At 46.7% G+C, this 10,929-nt stretch overlaps 1 protein-coding gene across 1 annotated transcript; it reads left to right on the top strand.

Annotated features, from left to right (window-relative positions):
• Positions 1 to 2,113: 2,113 nt before the first annotated feature.
• On the top strand, positions 2,114 to 4,316 carry LOC147980730 (uncharacterized). Its single transcript, XM_087515730.1, has 3 exons — positions 2,114 to 2,148; positions 3,487 to 3,751; positions 3,918 to 4,316. Exons 1-3 carry the CDS (start codon positions 2,114 to 2,116, stop codon positions 4,314 to 4,316), a joined length of 699 nt encoding a protein of 232 aa, XP_087371856.1.
• The last annotated feature ends 6,613 nt before the right edge of the window (positions 4,317 to 10,929 follow it).

Genomic DNA, 10,929 nt, shown 5'->3' with positions numbered 1-10,929 from the left:
AGCAAGCCAGCTTTGAATCTTGGCTAAGCTATCCTACGAGACACCACTAGTAAAATAGTTTTTGCACACGAGTCCACTAATCACCAACACAATACTCCACCGGGGATCCTCCCTCGTCATCCTACGAGAGGGCCATCCTCGGTACTCACACTTATCTTGAGTCTTTTAGTAGTAACCATTAACTTGTCTATGAACTGTATAGGCTACCAAGTAGTCCTTTACCGCGGACGCAGCTATTCGAATAAATGATGTTAACCCTGCAGGGGTGTACTTCTTCATACACGCTCTCACCACTTACCGTCGTTTACACGACATGTACTCGGCAACCTTCAAGCAAAAGCCCAATGAGGGTGTCGGCCACGGCCTACCTAAACACTCAAGTCTCTAGTCCAGGTTTATCGCCTATCCAGGTTCCATCCGCAGGGAGTCCGGCCGAGGTTTCCACATACGGCCCCGAACGATGTGAACAGGGTTCCCGAGACACCAAACGGGTGACTCGGTACACCGTGCCACGGTGTATCTACCACATCATAGCCCACCCCTAGGGTCAGCGCTACGCACGACCACCAACACATAACCTACAAACACCAGAAACTAGTTGCAACTCCTGGATAGAGTACTAGGGTGATTAAGAAGACGAGAGGGTCCATTGGTTTCGGGCCCAATGTATGGTAGTAGCTGATTCTTAAATCACACATACAAATCTCAGTTCTTAGGGACGGCCTCAATGAAACAACCCACCATGTGCTCCTACATGGCCTCTCATCGATACCTTTACCAAAACATGTTCAACACATCCCTCACACTACCGACATAATCATTTCACTCTAGCCCATCACCCAAATGAACCAGACCTGACACAACTCTAAGCATAGCAGGCATAGCAAGGTAGGAAACACATACATGGCTCAATCAACTCCTACACATGCTAGTGGGTTTCATCTAGTTACTGTGGCAATGACAGGTCATGCAGAGGATAAGGGTTCAACTACCGCAGCACACAGCAGTTTTGAAACGTTGTTGTCTTAATGCAGTAAATGAGAGCAGAGGCAAGAACATGGGATTGTATCGATATGATCAATGGGGCTGTTTTCCTGATGGAGTGGTAGTAGGGTACTGCCCTTCAGCTGGATACTCGGAGATATCCTCGAAGGCAGAACCTACCACGAAAGACACCACAGTATATAATCAACACATGACAATATGCAACAATATGATGCATGCTATGACATGGCAAGATGATGTGTCCTGCCTAATGCAATGTGAAACAAGTTGAAATGGGTCCATTTGAATCAAAGATTCAAATGGAATCTTAAGTTCTTATGCATAATAAGTGTATTAGCTTGTTTCACCTAAACAGCAAGGTTAAAGTGTTTGTCATGCATGAAACCATTACATATGGAAAGATTGTATTTTTCTGATCATTTTTCATATATAATTTGTTTGATTTGGAGCTATGGTTGATTTTCTATGATTTTTAGAAGTTTAGGCTATTTTCTGGAATTTCCTATATAAGAATAAATCCAGAAAATAAATAATTGTGTCAGCACTGCGTCACTGTGACGTCAGCGAGTCAAAGGCGCCAGCCCAGGTCAAACCTGACGGCTGGGACCCACACGTCAGTGAAACATCTAATTAACAGGGTTAAATTAACACTAACTAAACTGTCAGTGGGGCCTGGGCCCACATGTCAGTGACCTATTGTGTTAACTAAAAGTTAATTAGTGCTAAACTAAAATTAGCAGGGCTCTGGGCCCACCTGTCATTGAACCAGGGGAGTTAAACCCCTGGTCAGACGAGGTCAACTCACCGGCGGTTTGACGCCGGCGACGACAGACGCGGCGGAGGGGCTCGGGTTTGCGTCTCCGGCGACCAAACGGGCGGCCGAGACCATCTACGGGGAGCTGGAAGCGAGCCGCGTCGTTTGGTGGTGGAAGTGGAGCTCGGGGAGGCCGGGAACGACGCCGGCGACGACCTTGGCGGTCGCCGGAGTTCGGGCGAGGTCGGGCTCGTTGCTGGAGTGGCCTAGGCGGGGCGGCGCTAGCATCTACGGCTCCTACGCGATGCGGGGAGTGCGTTGGACAGAAGCTCGGGACCATATGGTCACCGGAGCATGACCGGCGACGACGCGGGTGGCGGCGTGTGCGGGTGAGCTTCGTGCAGTCGATGCAGGGGATGACAGCGAGAACAGAGAGGATGGGAATGTAGCTGTGCTCACAGCGGTTGCGACGATCTAAACGGCGAGGTCGGGGATGAGCTGGAGCAGTGGTGACGGCGAAAGGGATCTCCGGCGGCGATCAGCGAAGACGAGGACGAGGCGGTAACTCCAGGGCGAGCGAGCGCTCGGGGCTCGGTCTGCTCGATGGGGAGGAGGGCGGCGAAGCTCCTGGACACGGTGGCGTGGCACGGAGACGATGGAGAGCACGGCTATGGCGATGGTGCGGCTACGACAGCGTCGGCCATCATGGGAGAGAGCGAGGGAGAGAGGCATGGGCACGTGTGAGGTGTCCACGGGGTCAGGGCGGTGCCGCAGAGGCGCTTCGAGGCGTCGCGCTGGCGCGGGCGACGGCAGGCAGGCAAGGAGGTGGCGTGGCGAGTGCGGCGGCATCGCGGTGTCCCTCCTCTGCCTACTGGCAGAGGTAGATGATGACTGGCATAGGCCAGATGGGCTGGGCCAGCCAGGTAAGTGGCCTCTGGCCTTTCTCTCTCTCTCTCTCTCTCTCTCTCTTTTGATTTGTTCTATTTTCTAATTTTCTGCAACTGTTGGGCTTTATTAAAAATACTAAAACGTTTCTAGAAATCCTGAAAATAATTGTGGGCTCTATTGGGATTATTCCTAACAACCCACACTTATTTCCAGAATTATTTGAGCATTTAAAATATTTATAGCATTTAAATGCCCAAATGCAAATACTATATGGATTAAGCCAATGACCTTAAGATGTCCTAGAAAAATGTGCACCATTTTTGTCAAAGGTTTTAACCCAAAACAAAAAGGGTGGACTTTTTAGAAGGGCATTTCAGGTTCATTGAAAAAGTTTTTAGTAAACCCTAGTTGGTTTAAGAGGGTGTTGGGGGTTCTGTTGTCCCCATTTCATCTTTCTGGGAAAATTAAACATGATGCCATCACTCTAATGCATGAGCTAGCTAGGGTGTGACAGCAATATGCAGGCGGAGAGTCACCCTAGTCGTAGCGCGACAGTAACGAGCCGTCGTATCACAAAACCCCACCTCCCCGTAGTCTAAGTTTGACGGACGAAGCAACCATCATTTCACTCTTTGCTGAATCCCCTTATCCCTCACCGTCTTCAAGAAAGCCAACACTCGCATCTGCCACTGTTCTTCTCTCCCAACGAAGGGAAGGTAAGCGGATCCATGATATTGGTATATTTTCGTTCAGAGAAAAAAAAGAGCTTTGCAAAGCAGTAACCGATCCTCACTCTCTTTTTTTGTTTCATTATCATTGCGATTGTGTTTTCCTTTCAGTGGTCTCCTAGTATTCATCAGTTTCATGATGGACCAAGAAGAACCAGGCAAAGATCTGCCGATATTGGAGCAGACGCAGGAGGCTGATCCCCACGAGACAGAGAGCTCCAAGAAGATGGAGGCAGCCACCGAGCCGACCCCAGATACGCTCACGGCCACTACTGAGATGGTCAATGCCCCGTTTGAGGTTACAACCCCCTTGGCACTACAGGAGCAGTTTCCCCCCTTCGAGGATGTATCCCCCCTCCCCGCTGAGCTGCCCAAGGTGATTTTCTTCTTTGCCGATCTCGATTGTGGTTTTTCATCTAAGTATGTGGTGATGAATAATGCAAAATTTTATTAGCTTCGATGCCATGCTATACATAGTGGTTTAAATAACTTGTGTTTCTTATACTGGGAAGTAATTCAGAATTTGTTTCTATTTCAATTAGAGCCTTGATGCAGACAAGGATTGTGTGGTTGTACATGTCACTCGCTATGAGGCGGATGACCTGAATATACGCACTAGGAAAACAAAGTTCTTAGGCTATTGGATCATGGAAGCCATTTGCGCTTATACTGATGTCGAGTTGTATTCCAGCCTCACTGTTGTCAGGCGTGTTTTCCAGGGTGTATTGAAGCACCAGAAGTTCAAAGCTACTCCTTTGTTTGTGAGGCATACTGTTCTTGTCAAGCTTACGCAGGAAGATGACGTGGCATGCCTCCACAAACAAGTTTATGAGTGGCAAGGCCACAAGGTTATCTTCATGAAGGTTCACATGATTGAGCCGCTGTCGGACGTCCTTGATGATGTTCATGGCATGGTCCGTCTTGTGTCCAGCCCAAATTAGATCGAGGCATGAAATAGTTGCCCCAACTAGTGTTTAATACTAGTTTGGATTGTGTCTACTTATCCGAACCTTGCCTATTATCAAGCTTCTAGGGCTAGTACTCTGTTTGAATCCGTCTATGGGAACTGATGCTACTTTTGTGTGCCCGTGAATCATGTGAGAACCATCGTAATTGTTGCCGAAACAGATGCGTCCTCACTAGATTTTTCATGAATATGGCATGGTAAGACATAAGTTGTCACAGTTTATCATACGAGCAGTGTGTGTTTGATGAAATAGACTACTCGTTCGAGAACTATGCGCCGACGTATACATAAGTACTTGTAAACACTGTTGGTGCTACCCCACTTGTAAGTAGTTGTGCAAAACACAACAAATTGGCTCAACTCGCTTCAACATTACGATATCGACCAACTAACAATCAATAATATACTGTCTAACATATAAGCAACTATGTATCTTGTTAAAGTGGTTCATGCAGTTAACTGAGGCCACAATGTAAATTCCAAACGTTCACACGCTAGTCGAGCGTTCATGTGGAACACTCACATTAAACTCGGCTTCATAAAAAACTTGAAAAGCATAAGTTAAGCAACTTTATACATCTCAATGATTCATAGAACATAACAAACATATACTAGTTCACATCAAAAGACAAAGTTATGAGAAGGTTTACAAATCAGGAAAAAACAAGCAAGGCTTCTCTAAGCAAAGGGCCTCTCGGCAGGCTTAAATTTCTTGGACTTCACTCTGGTTTTTTCTTGTTGCCACCATCCAGGGTTAGGTTCTCTCATTCCAGAATAACCAATTATAATTGTGTTCTCAACTGGAATGCCGAACTGAACCATGTAGTGTACTGACCAGCTGAAATTCTTGTGCATTCCACTAAATTTAAGCACCGCTATTTGCAGAAATAAGTAGACCACAATCTCTTGTTCGTGCACCTGTCCCAAAAACCTCTGTGCAGCCGTGCCAGCTAGTCCTTGGTCCATGGATCAACTCATAGAAAGTGCATTCCGGACTAGGATGCAGTCATTTTCGCTCGTCCTTGCACTGCAATCAGGAAGTAGAACGTATGAATCAGCTTCTTTTAGATTGCGTTGGTCATTCTACCTAGTTACTACCAATGTAGGAATACCTGGAACACTGGTGGTTAGAGGACGACAGCTAGCAATAGCCATCTCATTTTGTGCAGTTGTAGTAAAACTGAGGTGTGTACTTTTGATTGCGCAGATAGAAACGATATGGAGACAGACATCCCTGTTTGCGCAAATACGAAATACGGTTATTTAAACAGTGACAGATATTTGCAGTGGCGTATGATTAAGAGCAGCATCTATTGTGTTATAATTGGCACTAGATTGACAGTATGAAAGTGCCCTTAAGTAAGTAGCATCACATCACATCAACACTGCCACTAGATTAACATGCAGAACAATAGCATTAGTATTACTGTCCTGAGAGTAGCACATGGTCAGTAATGTGCAATCAAATTTGTGTAGTTCCATTGGGATGAAGCAATGTTAGCGGTGTGAGATTTAAGTGTAACTGCAAAAACACAATTCATGGGAAATAAAGCAAGACGGAAGCACTTCATAAATGGTGGTGGCATTGCTTCAATTTATCGACGGCACTAGACCATTACTTATAGTGACATTAGGTGGCATTGCTTAATGCTTCATGTGATTTTACATTAATGGTAGCGATATGGGCATAGGGACAACAGGGGCATAAAGTGGTGAGGTGTTGGAAATATGCCCTAGAGGCAATAATAAAAGCATTATTATTATATTTCCTTGTTCATGATAATTGTCTTTATTCATGCTATAATTGTGTTATCCGGAAATCGTAATACATGTGTGAATAATAGACACCAACATGTCCCTAGTAAGCCTCTAGTTGACTAGCTCGTTGATCAACAGATAGTCATGGTTTCCTGACTATGGACATTGGATGTCATTGATAACGAGATCACATCATTAGGAGAATGATGTGATGGACAAGACCCAATCCTAAACATAGCATAAGATCGTATAGTTCGTTTGCTAGAGTTTTCCAATGTCAAGTATCTTTTCCTTAGACCATGAGATCGTGTAACTCCCGGATACCGTAGGAATGCTTTGGGTGTGCCAAACGTCACAACGTAACTGGGTGACTATAAAGGTATACTACGGGTATCTCTGAAAGTGTCTGTTGGGTTGACATGGATCAAGACTGGGATTTGTCACTCCGTATGACGGAGAGGTATCACTGGGCCCACTCGGTAATGCATCATCATAATGAGCTCAAAGTGACCAAGTGTCTGGTCACGGGATCATGCATTACGGTACGAGTAAAGTGACTTGCCGGTAACGAGATTGAACGAGGTATTGGGATACCGACGATCGGATCTCGGGCAAGTAACATACCGATTGACGAAGGGGGGTTGCTTGAATCCTCGACATCGTGGTTCATCCGATGAGATCATCGAGGAGCATGTGGGAGCCAACATGGGTATCCAGATCCCGCTGTTGATTATTGGCCGGAGAGTCATCTCGGTCATGTCTACATGTCTCCCGAACCCCTAGGGTCTACACACTTAAGGTTCGGTGACGCTAGGGTTGTAGGGATATGTATATGCAGTAACCCGAATGTTGTTCGGAGTCCCGGATGAGATCCCGAACGTCACGAGGAGTTCCGGAATGGTCCGGAGGTAAAGAATTATATATAGGAAGTGCTATTTCGGGCATCGGGACAAGTTTCGGGGTCACCGGTATTGTACCGGGACCACCGGAAGGGTCCCGGGGGTCCACCGGGTGGGGCCACCTGCCCCGGGGGGCCACATGGGCTGTAGGGGGTGCGCCTTGGCCTATATGGGCCAAGGGCACCAGCCCCAAGAGGCCCATGCGCCTAGGGTTCAAGGAAGGGAAGAGTCCCAAAGGGGGAAGGCACCTCCTAGGTGCCTTGGGGAGGAGGGATTCCTCCCTTGGCCGCACCCCCCCTAGGAGATTGGATCTCCTAGGGCCGGCGCCCCCCCCTTGGACTCCCTATATATAGTGGGGAAAGGAGGGCCTCTCACAACACGCCTTTGGTGCCTCCCTCTCCCTCTCCAACACATCCTCCTCCTCCATAGCGCTTGGCGAAGCCCTGTCGGAGTACTGCAGCTCCATCACCACCACGCCGTCGTGCTGCTGCTGGAGCCATCTCCCTCAACCTCTCCTTCCCCCTTGCTGGATCAAGAAGGAGACGTTACGCTGACCGTACGTGTGTTGAACGCGGAGGTGCCGTCCGTTCGGCGCTAGGATCTCCGGTGATTTGGATCACGTCGAGTACGACTTCCTCATCCCCGTTCTTTGAACGCTTCCGCGCGTGATTTACAAAGGTATGTAGATGCAATCCAATCACTCGTTGCTAGATGAACTCATAGATGGATCTTGGTGAAACCGTAGGAAATTTTTTGTTTTCTGCAACGTTCCCCAACATGAGGTAGATGTGGCTGCCGAGAGCGGCAAACACTCAGGCAACATGTCTGCATTTGTCCCATTTTTTATCTCCTCGACGACATTTTCCTATGTGAGCACAGGAAATCCAGACCCGCTCATTCTCATTTGCGTTGTCCCCCAACACCCCTCACTTTCTTTCCTTTTTCAACCAAGAGACAGGTCCACTTCCCCCCACTCTTCTCCATCCACCATGCTTTCTTTGACTTTTCAACTAATAGACCGGTTGGGTAGCCAGTATCTACTACTTTTCCCCGTTTCCTCTTAGAACCAAGTCCTAGATTCATGCTACAGCTTTCCCAGTTTCTTTCCTATTTGAACCAACTCTTAGATTCGACTGTATGAACTAGCTTTACCTCTAATAATAGTAAAAGTCTAGGTGGCTTTGGAACAGCTGACAGAAGTAGAAAAAGATCCACACACAGCCACGTGGGGAGCTGGGGTAGTAGAGCAAGGAAGATTTCGAAGGAATATATACCTGAGGGTCTTCGGCATGTGGCAAAGACGGCGTCGGGAGGCCGCATCTTGGCCACAATACCGCAGGGAGGAAGAAGGGGTCAGAGGCCCTCCCGAGCAGGTGTGGCCGCCGATCGGGACCCGCGGGCAGCCGTTAGTCTCCTCCCTCGCCGCTGACGACAGCGTGGATGATGCACCTACACCCCTGCCCCGGTGGAGGTGGTCCGGCCGGATTTGTGACCAGCCGTGAGTAGAGAGAGATAGTGTGGCCACCTATGTTTTGCTTAGATCCAGAGAGCATGAGAGAGTGAACGAGAGGAACCTAAGGCTCCTGCTTATATATATAGTGGAGTGATTTTGTTGTAACGTCTTCAAAAAAATGCGCTCCTATGTGTACTCGCGAGTGGGTGTGAGAGAACTAGTGCGTGCGTGCACCGCTTCTTTTCGTGAGAGTACAATATACTATGCCCAAAGAACGTTCGCCACAAGAGTAATAGTATAAGTGTGTGACGTGTGAGCTAAAATAAAAGGTGCGCGACGTATTTTGTTTTTAGAAGTTCTGAGGGTAGGGTGTGAAGAGCACATATGTGTGTGACGTCTACCTGCAGATAGGCGGTGGGTGCGAGAGGACTCGGGAGAGTCGTGACTCGTGAGGGTGCGTGTGTGCGTGAGAGAGAGGGGGCACCTATCAATGCAATGCATGTGTCCATAAATCATTATCCTACAAACGTTCGCCACAAGCCGTTTCTTGATGAACGCCGTAATAACCATTAGATCGGCATCCGACAGTGTCAGTTTTGGCATGTCATTTAACAGAGTAGCCACTCCTCCTACACACAAATCTTCCACATGAGCGTTAGCAAGTGTCGTATGCTCCTCCCTCCATTCCAAAATGCAGTCCATATAGCTTTATTGAAAATTCAAACCTCGCAAACTTTTACCGAGTTTTCGTGTAGCAAAATGCACATATAGAATACCTAGTATATATCATTTCATTCATCTTCGAGAGGTAACTATAAAGATGGAGGAGGAGTCTACAAAGAAAGACCGCCATATCACCTGCAACAATTTCAACCATCCTTTGGTGTGGAGGAATATCATAGGAACTCTATATGATATGATTTTTATAGGATTTTTTCCTTTAGAGCCAATTGGTTTATAGGAATAGATTCATATACTCAACATTTCAAAGGAAATAAACATGATATCATTTTTATAGCTTTAGAGCCACTTGGTTCATATGAATGGATTCCTATACTCCCATAATTTCAAAGGAAAATAAACATTAGCGTATATTCAATAGAAAAGTTCCTATGATGTGAACCAAATGACATCTCTTTTCTAATCCCTCCTCATAGGAATTGAGATACATGCCATCTCTAGATTCAATAGAGAAGTTCCTATGAGGTGAACCAAATGACATCTCTTTTCCAATCCCTACTCATGGGAATTGAGATACATGTCATCTCTTTCCCTACAACTTCCATGTATACTTCTTCTATTCCTAAATAGCCAGTACAACCGACTAGTAGCTTTTTTCCTAGACATGCAACTATGGCACAAGAACACGTCATGCATGAAAGTCATAAATCACATTGTTTTTTCTACTCTATGCATGCAACCACCACATCATCAATTCGTGCATGTTACTCATAAGTTATTTCTTGCATTAAATTTTGCATTGACAATGTATGTGCTGGTCACGTGCACACATATGTAGTTCACATTCACATTTTTGTTAGAAATGCCATTCTTTTAACAGAAGTTCATTTTTTCTCTCTGTACTCCCTCCGTCTAGGTGTGTAAGTCATCTTCCGAAAACCAAATAATACCAAAACACTTTGGCACGGTACATTAACTCCCTCCTTGTTTCTTGTTTCATGACATATCAACCAATAAGAGATGTGGGTCGTGCATGCTTTCCCAAAACACAAGCACTGCTCCTTTGTTCTAGAATCTTCCGTATCATAATTGCACAAACATTTTTTCTAAATGAATTGCCATTATTTGTTTTTACTTAATGCTTTACAATGCACAGTCCCATGAATCTTAACCTTTTAATAAAACTAATTGATTTTGAATGAGATTAACTATAAGAACTAAACAAACATCTACATCATGCATATATGACTCAAAGCTTTACATGCTATAGTGTGTATTTATTCATAATTTGGTTTCCAAATCTCATGCGTTAAATGCATGTACCTTACTAGTTTTGAGTAGAGTAGCAAATTTCACGCGGCTGCGGGTATATCAACATGCAGGGCCCATGCATCATTGCCTTTCGGTCGAACCTATGTCCACAATTGTTTGTACGTATATCTCCACTGGTCCACGAACCCAAAATGCTTCCTCGTTCCTGTAAAACCAAGCGGTCCACACATATTAAGGCGTCGACTCTGTCGGTGTTCTGGAACGGGGGTCCCCAGACTTGCCTGCCTGCGGCCTGCGGCGTGGCTCAAAGGGGGGCCCAACACGGCCCATCTTCACCAACACAGACCCAAGACCCTCGCGAGGGGCCAAGCCTCGCGGGGCGGATGACACGGAGCTTCCTCAGGCACGGCCTCACCAGGCTGGCTCGTGAGGTGGCGGAGAGATCAAGGCGGGGTACCTCATGAGGTGCCAGTGACGCAAGCCATGACGACCAAGGGCGCCAGGCGGGCGCCAGCCCGCGCAGT

This window comes from Triticum urartu, chromosome 3A (genome assembly GCF_056163025.1).
Source record: "Triticum urartu cultivar PI428250 chromosome 3A, HENAU_Tu73, whole genome shotgun sequence".
NCBI lineage: Eukaryota > Viridiplantae > Streptophyta > Magnoliopsida > Poales > Poaceae > Triticum > Triticum urartu.
Note: the sequence above shows the minus strand (reverse complement) of the source record. Positions and strands in the feature narration are given on the sequence as shown.